The sequence below is a fragment of the Talpa occidentalis genome, unplaced genomic scaffold (assembly GCF_014898055.3).
Source record: "Talpa occidentalis isolate TD23 unplaced genomic scaffold, MPIMG_talOcc4v2.1 talOcc4.11, whole genome shotgun sequence".
Lineage (NCBI taxonomy): Eukaryota > Metazoa > Chordata > Mammalia > Eulipotyphla > Talpidae > Talpa > Talpa occidentalis.
In genome coordinates, this window is record NW_023601104.1 from 68,676,770 (window position 1) to 68,694,431 (window position 17,662).

Consider the following 17,662-nt stretch of genomic DNA (forward strand, 5'->3'; position numbering starts at 1 on the left):
GTGCAGCGGTTGAGCACTGGGCTGCGAGGCTGCCTGCAGCCTCTGCAGCGCCAGTTCATTCCCAGCCGCCAGCGAGGGTCCCACAAAAAAAAACCCAAAAACCAAAAAAATCTTTTTGCTGGCTCTCTCCCATGTTCTGCAGTTGATAAAATTCCATTAAATTTTTGTGCCTTTCTTTTGTATCAATTTTTATCCACTCCATCTCATTGAGATAAGACTTTGCCTTCCTATGGCTGGTATGGGAAACACCCTAAAGATTCTTGAGAGTTCTAGTTTGTTGTTTTTTATTTAAAGATTTATTTATTTATACAATAACTGGGGTACAGGCCAGATGCGTGGGAGGGTGAGAGGATTCACAAGAGACAGAGCGAGGAAGAGAACAGGCAGACTGATGAAATACACTGCAGAGGGGAGCAGTGGGTGAGACAGGATGGGATTCTCGCCGGCCGGCAGGGATCGAACCCGCGTTGCAGAGGCTGTGGACAGCTTCACAGTGAGGCAGTCAACCACCTGCGCCACCAGGGAGGCCCGAGAGTTCTAGTTTTTAATGTAGAGGCTCTGTGAGGCATACCATTAAGATCCTTAGAGGGACTTTTGACTTGCTTGTAAGGATTATGGGTACCATCTTAAATCTTTCTAGTCTTAAAGGTTTAAAGTTATACTTGTGATTTCTTTTTTAGACTATATTTTCCTGAAAGAACCTTCGATTTGCTCTCAAACAGGAAGTCATTTCTTACTTTTTGCTGTCCAAAGAAATGGAATGACAAACATTTCTTGTTTTAAACCTGAGAAGTCTGGATTCTCTAATTTTGGTATATCTTTCTTTAGAAAGATCTTCTCTTTCTCCTTTCACATTTTACCTGGGCAGTTAAAGGAAGCCATGGGGGGTGTCCCCTGGTGGCGCAGGCAGTTGAGCGCCATGCTGTGAAGCTGTCCACAGCCTCTGAAGTGCCGGTTTGGTCCCGGCTGGCCGGTGAGGGTCCCACATGGTGTGGCAGACCTCTCCTGTAGCACCCGCTGCTCCCCTCAACAGTGTATTTCACCAGTCTGTCTGTTCTGTTCCCTGCTCTGTCTCTGGTGAATCCTCTCACCCTCCCGTGCATCTTGCCTGTACCCCAGTTCTTGTGTAAATGACTAAATAAATCTTTAAAAAAAAAAAAAAAAAAAAAGAAGCCATGGGACATACTTAATACCCTGCCTGGAATATTTCTTAACTAGATCACCCCGTTAATTAGGTATATTTCCTTTGTTCTACTTTATTGCAGACAACATTATTGCTAAATTTTCTGCCATTACATGAAAAAGGTCTGTATTCCTCCAGTTTCAAATAACATTTTGAATAACATCCTGAGTTTCTCCTAATCCTTTTTTCAGTAGGCCTGCTGAGGACTACAAAACTTTCCCTAATGGTCTCTTTAACACCCTTTAGACTTTCAGTACCTCTCCTCATGGTCCTTTCACTTTCTCCTTGGCACTTTGTCTGAAAGCCACTGCCTCATGTTTTAGATTACAAACTACACCCCATTTATAGGTACATATACATGTTCCAGCTCTTTTGCTTTGTAATACATTTCTCTACTGGGTGGTGGCATAAAACAGTTATATATTATGTTAACAAATTCTGTGGGGCAGGATGCAATGAGGATGACTCTCTCTGATCCATGTTGTGTAGGACTAAAGAGAATTTGATGACTGGGTCCTGGAATTAGCCAAATGCTTATAAAATCAGAAGTCTAATGGTTGATGTTTGCTGTCAGCTTGGACCTTAGCTGACCTCTATACCAGGTATCCAATGTTGAGCCAAAGGTCATAGTTTTTTAATAAGGTTGCCCTCACTTCAAGAACTAGCTACAAGCCACACTCACTTCTGACCCACTGGCTACAAATTTAGGGGTTCCCACTACCATCTCAGTTGGATAATTTACTAGTATGACTGATAGAACTTGGCAAATTGCTATGCTTTATCATCAAATTAAAGTCTACAAATCAGAACCATCCAGTTAAAAGACACAAGATGGGGCCTCCCCTGGTGGCGCAGCAATTGAGCGTTGGGCTGCAAAGCTGCCCGCAGCCTCTGAAGCGCCGGTTCGATCCCCAGCCCCTGGCAAGGGTCCCAAATGGCACGCAGACCTTTCCTGCCATGCCCACTGCTCCCCTCAGCAGTGTATTTTGTCGGTCTGCCTGTTAGGTTCACCGTTCTGGCTCTGGTGAATTCTCTCACCCTGCCGCTCTTCTGACTGTACCCAGTGCTTGTATAAATAAATAAATCAATCTTTAAAAAAAAAGAGACACAAGATGAAGTCTGAGAGTTCCAGATGTGAAGCTTCCATTGTCTTCTTCACCTGGAAAAATAACATATCACTCTCCCAGCACACTGACTTATGACAGAATATTTATGAGAGTATTGCCCAGATGGTCAACAAGCACATGAAAAGATGTTCATCATTTTTTATTATTAGAGAGATGCAAACCAAAACAATTATAAGAATGGCTATTATCCAAAAGACGAGAAACAACAAGTGATGGAGAGGAAGTAGAGAGAAGGAAACCCTTATACACTGTTGGTGGGAATACAAATTGGTTCAACCATTACGGAAAGGAGATTCCGCAAAAAATTAAAGAGAAATTCCATATGATTGAGTTATCCCTCTTCTGGGTATTTATCCCCACAAATACAAAAGCACTAATTTGAAGAGATATATGCATCTCTATATTTATTGCAGCAATATTTACAACAGTGAAGAGCTAGAAACAACTTGAGATTCCATCAACAGACAAGTAGATAAAGAAGATGTGCTGTGAGATATATGGAATGCTACCCAGTTATCTTAAAAATATGAAATCCAGTCACTTGCCACAAAATGGATGGACATAGAGAGTCTCATGGTAAGTGAAATAGGTAAGATTGAGAAAGACAAATACCATATAATTTCACACATATGTAGATGATAAAGAAATGAGAATAATGAACAAACAAAACAAAAGAAACCTTTAGATTATAACACCACTAGTGGTTGCCAGGAAGGAAGTGGGAAGAGGGATAAGTCAGGTAAAGTCAGGTAAAAGGGATCAATTGTATGGAGGATAGAACTGGACTTTTAGTGATAAACTTAACATGGTATATATGCATATCAATCTTTAACAATGCACACTTGAAGCTTACATAATGTTATAATGCAGTTACTTCAATAGAAAATAAATTTTTAAAATGTACAGAATATTGCCAATAAGGGAAGTTCACCCAAACGTTAGCGTCCAGAGTTTCTATTAGGATTTTATGACACAGGCATGATTAATTGACTCTTTGACCACAGGACTCAATCACCATCTTCCTACCACCTCCCCATAGAATGACCTAATATCACCCAATTCAAAATGCCAACCCTCTAGTCAGATGGTTGGTTTTTCTGATGTGGTAAGCTTTGATCCTGACTCATCTCATTTGTTTAAACTAAGGGTCCACAATTAGTCACTTCATCAGCATCAACTATCAGGAAACATGACCAATAACAAAGACAATCCTATCACTCAGAATTTCCAAGGATTTAGAGGCTACTTCCCAGAAACTGGAAACAAAGTCTGGTCAAATTCTTTATTATAGAGACTATCCGATAAAACACCTATGCATGGCCTCTCCTCATGGTTGCAAAGGCAAATGTCCTGAAAGGGAGAGAGCCAGTAGAAACTCTATTGCCTTTTATGACCTAGCCTTGAAAGTAATTCAGTGTCACTTCAATCACATTCCATATGTTGGGTTGGTTCCAAAGACTGACCCAAAATCAACGGGAGAAGATATAGAGCTCCTCTCACCTTTTGATGGGAGAATGGCCTGGTTTGGAGAAGGAGATGTTAAATTGGAAATATAAAGGTTTTTTTTGAAAAATAAAATCTGACATGATCATCAAGTCTAAAATCTTCCTGGAGGCTTTCAAAATCTGACAACTTAGTCCCCTACTACGTTTTCTTCCAATCCAGTTAAGAGAGTTATTTCCATCCCAGGATTCTGGGCATGGTTTCCCACTGCCCCTCACTCCTAACCCAAACACTACTCAAAAGTCTCATCAAAATTAAAACATAACCTAACTTTCAAGAATCACTCCATCCTGACATCTATGAACTACAAATTTAAATAGAAACTCCAATTTAAACAGGCATAAGAGCACAGATAATCTTATTGCCTCAAGGCTCTGAACACTCCTAAAAGCTGGCTTTGGGCATGCCCCGAGACTCTCCAAACTCTCATTATCCTTACTGCAAGCAATCATAAAGGAACAGGGTGTCTTTCTTCCAATGATTCCAAAACAATTCCTGGGATTTACTCTAAATTGGTCCTTTTAGGTCATGTGCCCAAATGTGCACCCAATTGTGAGGTCAAAGGAAGGATTTATATTAAGGGACAGGATGAGGTGGTTCCCCCTAAAGAAATATGGATTATTGTCACCAGAATATGAGAAAAATAGATGTTCAATTCCAGAGTTAGGGTTTTCTCTTTGCTAGATTGGTGGAATGCTGAACCTGGAAGAGACTATAAAGATTATTTTGTTCAAAACACCTTATTATACATAAGTAGAAAGATGAGATTCAAAAAAATGTAATGACTTTCCTAAGTGGCACACAGCAGCATAGTGTCAGAAACAAGACCAAAGCTCTATGATCTGACTCCCCAAGCCACAGGGCTTTTGAATGTCTTTCTATCTTAAGAGACACCAAGACTACATTTTATTTTTTTTTAAGATTTATTTATTTATTTATTTATTTATTTATTTATTTATTTATTTATTTATTTATACAAGAACTGGGGTAGAGTCAGAGGCACAGGAAGGTGAGAGAATTCACAGATACAGAGCGGGGAGCAGAACAGGTAGACTGACTGAAATACACTGCTGCGGGGAGCAGTGGGCGAGGTAGGAGAGGTCTACTGTGCCATGTGGGTATCGCCCTGGCCATCCGGGAATCGAACCTGTGCTGCAGAGGCTGTGGACAGCTTCACAGTGTGGCTCTCAACCCACTGCGCCACCAGGGAGGCCCACCAAAATTATATTTTAAACTTCGATTTTATGTTACAAAAAAAGCAAAAATTGGAGTTACATGGGGTTCAGATTCTATCCACTCACTTGTCCTGAGCTCTCTGAATTCCACTTCTCTTCAATGAAATATGGTAAGAACCTTAAAGGGATATCTTCAGCTACCTTAAAGGGATATTTTCAGGATTAAATTAGAAACTGTAGAAATAAAAATACTAATAAACAGGAAGAGCTCGCTAAACAGTGACTATTATTTACACCTGTTGCCATGTTTAATATAGTTTGACACATGTTCTGTTTTTATTCCATACTTGGTATTTGACTGACTTAACTCTTTTCATAGGTCAGGGGTTGTAAGTTACATCATCTAGAGCATTTTACTGAGAAGTCAGTGAAAGTTCTTACCCTTATCAGGCTTGAAACAAATATTAAATAATGAAGGTGGATCTATATAATCCAAAATAGATAAAATTATAAGAAGCATTTCATGAACTTTTAAACACCCTTTTGTTACACTGCCTTTGGTAATATAAGTGTAGGACAGCAGGAATTTTTTATATGCTGTCAATTTCATGTGTTTCTGTATTTTTGTTTTTGCTTTTGAATTTAGGCAGGACTAACATGTGATGGTAAGTTTAGTGATGACAGTCTAAATAGTCTGACTGCCTTTAAACCAATGTTTATGGGTACATAACCCAGATATGATACACATGACTCACAGGCCATATAAATCACTGGTATTTTATACCAAGCCAAGTTTTGTTTTTTTTTTTTTTTTTTTTTTTGGCATTGCATGTTTCAAGTACTCACATTGTTCCCTTTAACATTTCCATGCTTTTGTTGTGATTGACAACACAAAAGAGTTTTGTATGTCTTGCCTACTTGGACAAAGGTCAGTACTTTTACAGACCCCCATGAGATGTACATATGGTTCTTTAAAAGTACAGAACCATAATTTTATTAAATATTTTTCAATAAATTATAATTGCCACAAAATATAATTTGAACAAATTAATTTTTAACATTTTCAATAGAATTGATGTGACATGTGTAGCAGTAGAAAGTTTGCAATATATTCCAGCAGCTATATATATACTCCCTCTCCATGTTTAAAGGTGTTTGATATAGTAGTTTCTTAATCAGTACTTGGTTTTGAATGACAGAATAGTTTTTCCTGTGATGAATGCTTAGATTTATACAATCTAGTGCATAGGCTGAATTTGCACAGAAATTGTACTTTGGCTCATCAAAGCAGACATTACAGATTCTACACTTACACGACAGTAACCATAATTTAATTTTATTACGAAATATTCATTGGATACTTTAACATACTAGTATAAAGATTAAACATAAAGTTAATCATGGTCCTTTTCCAAAGACCTACTTTACAACTACTTTGAAGACTACCAATATATGACCATTAAACGAAGTCAAGAAAACTTAGTAGTAAATAAGACCACATGTCTGAAGTATATGTATTTCTTTCATAGGTACAGGAGTAAGACTGTACTGAGACACAGCTGTGTAAGAAGTAGAATTCATTTGTAGCGTTATTGAATTCTTCACTAAATCTATTCTTAAATTTCTTTTACCCCATCTCATCAATGCAGGCCAAGACAACTTCACTCTATGAAAGATTAAGATGTAAATGCTTGCCTTAGGTAAGGACACCTTAACTCATTGGCTAGCACAAAGTAGAATTTTAGTTTTCAGCCACAATTTCAGTATATTGTTGAAAGGAAGAGAGTAAAGTGGTTCTTAAAGAAAATTTTTGAGAGTATTAGGTATTCATCTGAAATTGAACTGCTTAAACGCGCTTCTATTTTGCCTAATTTAATTTGGCCTTTCCTACAAGGTACTCCTTGCTACATTTCACAAAATTTACCAAGAAAGGTTACTTGATGAGTCACTGGTAAAATTATCTAAGTATAGCTCCCTGAGAAGAAAACATGAGTCCCAGGAACAAAGCTCTCTGAAAGACCACATTCCTACCACCAAAATGTAATCACTCTATGCCATTTAAAGCTGAAAGTTAAATTCCCTTCCTCTTTAAGGATTTGTAAAATTGACATGAAAGGATTTTTCTACTTCCACTTTTGCTTTTCTAAAATCTCTTCATACCACAGCAAGAGCAAAACAAATCAGATCATGTCACTTACGGGCATGTGAATTTCCAGTGACTTTCACATTTAGAATAAAATCTAAAATCCGTACTGTAGCCTATAGGCACTTTCTCCCTCCTTCACTATGACCTGGACTTCTGTTCCTTGATGTGTCAAGTTCATTCCCACCCAAGTTCTATGACCTGACTTGGGACACTCTTCACCTGGATCTTCACATGGTGACTTCCCCTGTCATTCAGACCTGCCCAGCTGCCACCTCCTCTAAACGGCCTTCTCTGACCAACTAGCCTAAAGTAACCTTTCCTTTGCTCCCTCTCTCACCCTGCCTGTTCACATCAGATTTTGCTCTACGCTCTTTATATTATTTATGAATCTCTGCACTGGCTTGGTTTGCTTTGTGTTGACCCCAGTAAATGCCATGTAACTACTTCTATTCTTTGGCACAACATCCCCAGCATGTTGAAGAGTGCTTGGCATATCCAGGTGCTCTTACATCTATGGATTGACTAAAATGCATACTAAAAAAATTATAAATACTGCAACATATGAAATATTGGGCTTGGAGCACTTTTCTTTGAACAATCTTCAGTTTAGGTTCAAAACTGGTCACCCTTTGGTGCAGATGAAGGAGAAACTCACACACAAGGGATCAGCACTGGTGGAGGAGGCAGAACACCCCAGCAGGGTATCCTTGTCATGGTCCTGTTATACATTCTAACAGGCCTTCTGTAGGCCCAAAGTCTAGAAGTTAAAACATGTCTTGAAAAGAATTATTTTAGTTCTATAACTAGAGCTCAATAAAGCTATACCTGAGCCTATAAAATATTGCTTGCATGGCATCAAGTCATTTATAATGTATTATTATTTTTGAAGTTTCACTAGATAGCTTAAAAGTAACAGTTACTTTTTGGGGGCATCTACACATTAAGGTACAGCTGCTGCATGTGTAGGATTTCACCTGTTTCTACAAGGTGATTATTCCAAAGTTTCAGATGAGGAAACCAAGGCTGAGCAGGGTTTAATAATATACCCAGCAAACAGACAAGAGATGGGCTTTGAACTCAAGTCACTTATTGAGGTCAGAGCATGTCCTCTTTGGCTCCAAAGGGTTAAAATGTTTAAAAATTATCATTTTGTTCTGAGTGTCTTCAAATGGAACAATTATGCCATCCTTTATAGTTCTCATCACTGCCTGTTGTACCTGATTCACACATGGAGTACCTTCCTAGCACACTACAGGCACTTGAGTTTTCGGTCTCTGATGTTGGCCTGAATTCTCCACACTATCGGCTGTTTCTGCAAAGAGGCAGCAAGATAGGCCTTCCATGAATATGTGGGGGGGAGTCTATGGGAGTTGTATTAGGTTTCACCTTTCTAAGTGAGATTTTTAAGGAGTGTGCCAAAAAGAAATGAGTGTTGTTAGGAGAGGGGAAGTAAGCTTTCCTTGTGTGGAGAGAACAGGAGAATGGAGAAGGTGAGAGCTGGAAGTAAAACTCTGGGATAAGTGATGATTTACACGGAGTTTAAGAAATATTATGCTGTGTAACATGCAGTTTAATTCCTCTCCCATCTCACCAAGATATGTTCAGTAAGGATACCATTGTTGAAATATCCACCCCCGCCCCTCAGAAAATACAGGGGCTTCAAGGAGAAAGCAAGTCACCCACAAGGTCTGGTCAGCTTCTGCAACAGAAAAAGTGGGGACTTTGCAATCAGATGATACTAAGTCTTCCAAAGAGCTCTTTTCCTCAATCTCATTCTCCTTTTTTATAAAATGGAAAAACAGTATCTTCTTCACAAGATTATTGTGAAAATTGAGCAACACCCATAAGTGGCATGGGAAAGAACTCAGCACACTCTAGGCCAAATTCATTCCCTTCCCATTATATTGAACCAAAGTGATCTTTATAATTCCCATGAATTCATTCTACCAATTCAGAGTAGAATTAGTCTACTCTGCCAAATATGAACAGATTCTGCCAATTAGAGAGCTCTAATTTATCTAGATTTTTTTAAGAAGAGAAAAAGCATATTAACATTTCTGTATTTGATTGCTCTCAAGTTTAACATGACTTCATTTTTCAATTATTGCTTTTACTTCACTCTTAAAAAGGAAGCAATCAAAATTAACAGTGAATCTTAAGTACTGAACAAATTCCTCAAATATTTAAAGAATAAATGACATAACTGACCATAGCAGCTTTTCTATAGGCAAAGGATCTAATTTGGTGATTAATTAATCTACTGAGCATTCACTAGGTGTCAGGGATATACCCATTCTTCTGTTATATTTGGGTAGTTTTAGTTAGAAATAACTGAATACAAAAATAAAAGCAGCTTAAACAATAGGGAACATTTATTATCTACTCCTAAAAATAAGTCCCAAAGGTAGGCAATTGCAGGATGACTCAACAATGTGAAGGACCCAGCCTTCCTGCCACCATCCCCCTTCTTCACACAACAACTGCTCTTTGTAAGTTGACCCAGAAGTTCCAGGCTCACATACAGACATAACAAAAAAATGGCCGAAGAAAGCATTTTCTCTCCTGTGTCTCTTTTTTGTTAGGGAGGAAAACTTTTGCCAGACTCATCCCCCACTCCCTAAGATTTTTCCTTAGGTACCTTTGGCCAGAATTGCATCATATGCTTTGAGCCACTGCTTTCCTACTTTTTACATCATGACACAAATAGAAAGGTGTTTTTATGACACAGAGGGGCAGCAAGATGAGGTCACTTATGGCCAGATGGGACCATTTCAGGACTTCAGCTGCGTCTCACTCAAATGTCCCAAGGGTTTAAGGGCTCAATACCATGCCATCTCTATCATGCATTTAAGACATACCAGTGTGTGCTGGTACAAAGATTGGGTAACTGCTCTGGGCTACAAGGGAGACTGAGAGAGCAGGTTTCCTTATGCAAACTTGAGTGAGAAAAGGGTCTACCAGTGAGAAGGAAGGTGTATATGGTGGTGAAAGATACCTCATCTATTCCGATTCTCAAAATACATACTAAGAGGAAATATTTTGTGGAGAATGAAACTGAGGTTTTTATTTAAGTGACTTGATTAAGGTCACAGAGCTTGTAAGTGGCTCAGCTGGTATAGTAGATTCAGATCTGGTGGTGTGCTGGTAATTGTTTAACAGGCAGCTCTCCAAGTGTAGTTCTGACACTTATGTTAGTTAATATTTTCATGTAAAATAAAAGTGATGAATATGTACAGGAAAACTTATTTGTTATTGATGTGACATCTTAGCACAAAATGGTTAATGTTCTTCACCTTGTAACAGCAATAGATAGAAGTTTAACCTCAAGCATAAATAATAGTAAAATATGTTAAAATAATTTAGAAGTAATAAATGTCTAGGATACATTACCTCTGAAATTTATTTAATTGGAAGCTTATATGATCTAATTTTTTAATAATGGCTGTATTTAACAACAGTAGCCAAAATTCCTGAAAATATAAGACTGCTCTCATAAACTAATATAAGCCAGCTCCACACAACTACTGTTGACTCTTAAATCCATTCTTTTTCCACTCCTGACTCTCCTCGCTGCCTCTCTTGCAGGCATGTAAAAAGCTAGTCGGATCTGTAGGATACAGGGAACAACATGGATATGTCTTTCAGTGACCCTGAATAATTGTCCTGAATAATAGCTAATTGCCCCTAAGCTAATTTTGTTGGGGGGTATACCCCCCCAACTCAATCCTACTACCTCCCTTCCCCCCACCCACCATATCCGGTAATGGAAACCTTAGCTATTTAAAGAATGGTCACATAAAGAAATGGATTACAGAATCTTGTCCTCTGTGACATCACTGGGTGACCCCGTAAGGGTGGGGCAAAGTAGAGTCAGCACTTTGCCACAGTGGCTCCTCTTGGACTCTGATATCAATGTGGGTTATAGAACAACCGAGACCAAGCCTTGGAGAGTCTTTAGGATAGGCCCTTGCCTTAACAAAACTGTATATAAACTACACCCCTGCAGCATTAGAGTGGATCTTGTCAGACAAGTTCATCTCTTCAACAGATAGTTTCTCTGTGCCAGACACTGGGGTAGATGCTGGTGGTAAATAAGGAAATCTATGGGCAAAGTCCCCAACCCCCAAGTAACTGACATTATAATGAGGGAGATTGGCAAAGACATAAACAAACAAGGAGATTGCAGATTGTGATCAGTGCTATGATGGAAATGAATAGGGAAATAAATTGGGAGATGAGTTTAAACAGGTGTTCAGAGATTTTTTTGAAGCTGAATAATAGCTCTCTGTCCAGTTTCTGTAAAGAATGAGATTAATAGTCCTTGCTCTGCTACCCACAAGGGTAGTTGTGAGGATTAAATTGGTGGCTCTAAGTGATAGTGCTTTGTAAACTGCAGAGTCAGATACAGATAAAAGCCTTTATTGTGACGGTCATTTCATCACTATTTTTCAACCAGGCCACCATTGTTAAGGATGCAAAATGTGTTGTAGCTTTCAGGAGTATGGTGTTAAGATCTTCTGCAATGCTCGACAGACAGTAAATACTCAGAAAATTGTTTCCAAGAAGTTTATTAAAATTTTTGCTAGTCTTTACTCATAAAAAGAAAAAGGCTATCTAAAAAATGACTATCTATATTGGGAGAAAAAGTATTTTTTTCATTTCTAGCTGCTATTGGGTTATCAAAAGGAACTTCTTCCTAGGATTATGGAATGCTTCTCAATGTCAAAACTTTAATATTCTTTGATTTTTCAAACTGCTTTGCTATTTGAGTAAGATCAATTTACTAAATTATTTTGTGTTGCGTATACCCTTCTGCTCAAGATGGTTTCCTAATTGTAAAGTAAACCAGATATCCTAGGTTGACGTTATATTTCCCTTAAGCTTGCTGAATATTTTAATCTCTAGATAGATCTTTTCTGCCAAATTTTTTTTTCACATCAAGCCCTCTGCCCATGCTGATCCCTCTGCATAGAAAGCTCTCTTTTGAGTCTTTGCAAGACTGATTCCTTCTCAAGCATCAGCTCAAACATTACCTTCTTCAAAAAAATCTCTGAACACCTGTTTAAACTCATCTCCCAATTTATTTCCCTATTCATTTCCATCATAGCACTGATCACAATCTGCAATCTCCTTGTTTGTTTATGTCTTTGCCAATCTCCCTCATTATAATGTCAGTTACTTGGGGGTTGGGGACTTTGCCCATAGATTTCCTTATTTACCACCAGCATCTACCCCAGTGTCTGGCACAGAGAAACTATCTGTTGAAGAGATGAACTTGTCTGACAAGATCCACTCTAATGCTGCAGGGGTGTAGTTTATATACAGTTTTGTTAAGGCAAGGGCCTATCCTAAAGACTCTCCAAGGCTTGGTCTCGGTTGTTCTATAACCCACATTGATATCAGAGTCCAAGAGGAGCCACTGTGGCAAAGTGCTGACTCTACTTTGCCCCATCCTTACGGGGTCACCCAGTGATGTCACAGAGGACAAGATTCTGTAATCCATTTCTTTATGTGACCATTCTTTAAATAGCTAAGGTTTCCATTACCGGATATGGTGGGTGGGGGGAAGGGAGGTAGTAGGATTGAGTTGGGGGGGTATACCCCCCAACAAAATTAGCTTAGGGGCATTATATATTCATACTCAACAGAAGCAACTAGCAGTTGCTGTAATTTGGTCTAAGCTAAGGAAAAGACAAGAAAAATGGGGAAAAGAAGGATAAAGGAGACAAAAAGAAAACAGAAGAAAGGGAGAAGAGTGATTCAAAAAGCAAAAGAGAGAAGAGGAGGACACAGGAGGATGATATTTGTGAGAAAAAATCATGAAACAGGTAGTGAAGGAGGAGGAGGAAGAGTTGAACCTATTTTCTACTTGACTTTGTAACTCTTGGGTAGTGACTGGCTTCAGTGTGAAAGGATGAATGGTGCAGGTGAGAGAATCCTGAGGTATTCCTGCTGAAGGGGTCACTTAAATTGCTGGGATTTATTTTGAGATGCCTAAGCAAGGCTGCCATGAGGCTGCTTCTCGTGGATGGATTCACAACAGTTATTTGGAAATAAGAAATGTAAAATTTTTCTTTCAGTCATGATTGCGGAGGAAAAGAGGAGAGAGTATTGTTGACCTGATTAAGTTTTAGACTCTTTACTACAGCCCCTGTCATCACATCACGCCTCCTAATTTTTAGATAGATAGCCTGCCTAATTCAGGACCCAAAAGCTAATCTTTCAGAAAAATTCTTCCTCTTTGGTAACTGAAAGATATACAGATCTCCAAAGCATAAAAGGTTAGTTTTATACCTATAAAATTACTAAAACACAGTTAGCAGGATAAATTCCCACTAATGTTTCACAAAAACTTACTATGAACATTCCAAATATGTGTAGAGGTCCAAACAAAGCCCTGTAGTTCAAAAGGGAAAATTCTTTTAACCCTCTTTTTTCAATGTCCTTCTCCCCACCTCCTAATTATTTAAGTTTTTTTCCAGTTGGTATAAATTTTTGCAGAGGATTTAGTATGCTATTTGGAGAATTAATAATTAGCAAAATAATAAGATATTATAATACCAAGCATATTTTTCAGACAATATTAAGGTATCTTTGTTCTAAATTTTAAAATATTAATCTTATAACCTACAAGTTTCCTAGTTCAAGCCAATATGTCCCTGTGAGTTGTAGCCAGTCTTAGGAACGTGTGATTTTATCAGCAGTTCATGGTACATTAGACAGACTCCTTAAAATTCTCTTTATACTCACGTTTTCTATTTTTCCATCTCTTCTTATACAGCTGACCCCAATTCTGGGTCATCTGTGTAGAGCAGAGTGAAGAAAGACATGAAGGCCTAAAGGAGGGAAGCAAAAAGATGAATAAGACTTTGCAGTTCTCTGTGGTTCCCTACCATTGGTGACCCAGGTTCTGCCTTATGAGTAAGAAAATTTGTTTCCTAAAGGCACTCCAAATAGTGGTTATCACATGGGCTTTTCTATTTCAGAATAGCATTGAGTCTACTAGCATGATAATCATGCTATTACTTTTCTGCAGTACTAAGGATTCCCAAAAGGCAGCATTTCAATGATCTTCAATCTAATTTTCCTTTTTTTGTTGTTGGCATTTGTGGAGAAGTAATTAGAAAATGTGTCCTCAGATGATACTGGGACCAAAGGCATAAGTGAATTTTATTTTTACTTTGTATACCTGGCAATAATCTCTCTTCATCTTACTCTAAGAAATTCTAACCCCAAAGATTTTGGGTAGTGATTTGGGATTCCTTGAAGATCTGGCCGGTCAGTGACCATTTGGTGATATCATTTGATCCTGTTAAGATCAATGTGAAAGGAATAGAACCTTCCCAAAATTTCATGTTGGAAAAAACGTGGGACATGACTTTTACAACTTTAAAAAGCAGTTAAATGTTTGCCAAATGAAAAGAAAACAAAATAAACACATTGCTTTTTATCTAAGAGTTAGGGTAACAAAATGGTTTCAGGAGATGCAAAGTAGCAGGGCTTAAACTGCTACAGTAAGCACCTGATATAAAAATGGAGAGGCCTCATCACAAATTCAGCTTTTTTTTTTTCTGCCAGAACACAATTTGGTTAATATTTTCAGGTGTCCTTTTTAAAGTACCTGCCTCCTACAATGCTATATTTGTTTTTTCTTTGTACACACCTGAACATCTTTTTAAAACACATAGTTTTCTTTAAAACTTCTGTTTCTGAGAATGTGGTGTAGGTCAAATTCATGAATAGGTTAAGCCTCTGTCAAGAAAGGGAAAGGCACCCCAGCCAATGGGAAACCTTGTTGGTGATGTACTGTTCTCCAGTTCTGATTCATTGGCCGCCTCGGGTTTGTCATTCTATACCCAGCGTCTGCAAACAGCGTGGGTCGGGTTTTCCGTAGTCTAGCTAGCTAAACTGGATTTTGGCCTCTTGCACGTGCAGTTTCAATTAGGTTTAGCAGATCTCTAACTCTTAATAGAAGCCACTGTTACATTTCTGATTTTTAAAAAAAGCCTCATTCTTTTAACCGTACTGGAGGTCGTTGGCGGTCTCGTGAGACAGAATTACGTGACAGTCTAACAAGTGCATATAAATAATACAATGTGGAATTCCGTGAGCCACAGAGGGAAAACCTGCCAGAAACTTAGAGCATGTGCTCTGTGCGTGTGTAAGTTGCACTCACATGTGGATGGCTGGGAGTTGTGTGTACTGCCCTTCGAGACGTGAGGTGTGTGTGGCCCGGGCACCTGTGTGGGCCTGCTGGGGTCACTGGAGGGTGGTTCCGAAGCCTGGAGCCCTTAGGAGGGGGTCTCGCGGCGGCCTGGGACCAAGCAAGCTCTCGTTGCAATTGCAGTAGCCAGGCTACCGGGGCGCCTGAGTGGAGTACAAAGCCTGGGGTCGATCCTCCGGGCTCTACACACAGCGTCTTCGCAGCGCGGGTGCGTGTGTGCACACAGGTGGAAGCGCCCAGCAGAGGCGCGGACGCCCTAGGGAAGCTTCCAGTCCCGGCTTGGCACACTGCCGGCTCGGAGGGGCTCTCGATTCCCACGGTCTCGCAGTTGCACACTCTCCAGTCCAGGCGTCGGGTCATGAAGGCCCGGGGCCGCAGTTCCGACTTGCATTCGGAAGCTCCCTTTGGCCTTGGCCTAGGGTCCGCGCGGCGAGGCGACTGCGGCGAGAAAAGCTGGGCAGGGCAATGACGTTATCTGCGGCCGCCGCTCCCCCGCCCACCAGTCCTCCCTGCAGTTCCTGCTCTGCGACATCCGGGTCTCTCCAGCTGCTTCGCCGCGCCGCAGCTGTAGCGGCGGCTGAGCAAGCGGGGCGGGGCGGGCGGACGAGTGGGGGAGGGGGTGGCCCAGTCCTGTCGTGAGCGCGCCTGCGCGGGGACGCGCTCAAGGCGGCGGCGGCGCTGGGGGCGGGAGCGCGCGCGGGAGCGAGGGAGCTGTGGTCTCGGCGCCGGCCCGGCCCGCAGCTTTGGGTGCTCGGGCGGCTGCAGTTCGGGAACGGGTGGCTGGGGAGGGGGGAGGGGGGGCGCCAAGGAAGTGGGGCGCGGAAGCGATGAATCTTCGGTTCTTCCTCCTCCTCCTCCGGGACCCGCTCTCCGCCTCCCGCTCCAACGCCCGGATGATCTGAGCTGCGAGGGCGCAGCGAGCCGGGGGCCCGGACGCAGCCCGGCTCCTCCCCGCCTCCGCCCCCTCCCCGGCCTGACCCGGTCGGCCGCCGCCGCGGTGACCCCCTCCCCGCCCCCCCCGGCCGCCGTCGCCGCCGCCGCCTCGGCCGACCAGGGACCTGCCCGCCCGCGGCTGCTCGGGGTAAGCGCGACGCTCGGGCCGAGGGCGGGCGGGCGGCGCGGGCCTGCGCGACGGCGGCGGCGGCCTGGCCTGGGGCCTGGGGCCTGTAAACAAGCCGGGCGTCTGCCCGGGCGCTCCCGGGAGGAGACGCGACAACTCCACCCCCTGGCCCGGCCTCCTCCCGGGAGCCGGCGGCGGGCGGCGAGGGGTTAACGCTCGCCGAGGGCGGCGGCGGGAGGCGGAGGCGGGGTGTTGGTGGCGGCGGCGCGGGGAGGGGGCGCGACTCCCGGGCCGGGGCGGCCGGGCCGGGTGTTAGCGGCGGCGACGCCGGCCACGGCCAAGGGCCGGCCTGGCCCGAGATCGGCCGGTGGAACTTTTCCCGAGAGGGGAGGGGGCCATGCCGCCCCCACCCGCGGGGCCGCGCCGCCCGGGGCGCACAACCCTGGGGGGGGGGGCGGGAGAAAGAAGGGGGGGCTGGCTTTGAACCCCACTTAGCCTTTCAGCTCCAGGTTCTGGGGAATTTGCTTCGGGTTTTATAGGGGCAGAGCTGAGAGTGAGGCTCCTTCAGCATTCAAGTCGTGATGTTTCCAGTTCATTCATTATTAAGCCATCGAACACATCGTGGAAGTAAATTACACTGATTTCTTCTCGTCTTTTTAACCGTTGTACGTTGGTGTGAAAGTTGGTGATGTTGCAGTTAGGTTGAGGTCTGGCTCTGTTCTGCCTAGAGATCTTAAATATTTTCTTGAAAGACAGCTGGCTGTCGGCGAGCCGCCTACCAACCGCAGTTTTAGATAATGTGTTGAAAATTAAATCTCGTGAGGTATTTTCCCTCCTTACTTCTCAAGCACCGCATGGTCCTTAGAAATCCACAAAGGTTACATTAATTGTCCAAGTCAAGAAATCTGGACCGCCCTCCTTACCCCCTCCCCAAGTTTTCTGCTAATTGGAATGGTGACTAGAATGCACTTCCAGGAGTGATGGGTAGAGTATGGGGGGTGTAAAAATCTGTGGGAGATAAAGTATTTTCCCAGAGTCAAGGTTTCTGACATTATTGAGAGAAATTAGACATGTAAAAAATATTCTTAGAAAAAAGGCTTAATCTTTTCAAACTTTCACTTTGGAATTTTAAACAATCATTTTCTTTGCATTTAAAGAGCTCGGAAGAGGCAGGGGACTTATTTAATGAAAGAGTATCTGCTGAGGGTTCCAGAGTGCTCAGGAGTCTAGCCGGGATTGGTCTT

The 17,662-nt window shown here is 41.9% G+C and overlaps 2 protein-coding genes across 8 annotated transcripts in view; one reads left to right on the plus strand and one right to left on the minus strand.

Moving 5' to 3' along the window:
• DHRS7 (dehydrogenase/reductase 7) overlaps positions 1-15,883 on the minus strand; it is an 82,647-nt gene extending 66,764 nt beyond the window's left edge. For 4 of the 5 annotated variants that reach the window (XM_054690840.1, XM_037503457.2, XM_054690846.1 and 1 more), the window contains exon 1: positions 13,885-13,918. Coding sequence is in view for 1 of the 5 variants with exons in the window: in XM_054690827.1 (XP_054546802.1) it covers positions 13,885-13,970; positions 15,311-15,312 (88 nt within the window). In the remaining 4 variants the exon portion in view is untranslated. Of the gene's footprint in view, positions 1-13,884; positions 13,971-15,310 lie in introns of those variants that run through there. The other variant, XM_054690827.1, reaches the window with a different exon arrangement.
• The window catches only part of PPM1A (protein phosphatase, Mg2+/Mn2+ dependent 1A), a 56,077-nt gene continuing 51,076 nt past the window's right edge, over positions 12,662-17,662 (plus strand). The window contains exon 1 of one of the 3 annotated variants that reach the window (XM_037503460.2): positions 12,662-12,962. In XM_037503460.2, the coding sequence (XP_037359357.2) occupies positions 12,836-12,962 (127 nt within the window). In that variant the 5' untranslated portion in view covers positions 12,662-12,835. The other 2 variants (XM_037503461.2, XM_037503462.2) reach the window with 2 other exon arrangements.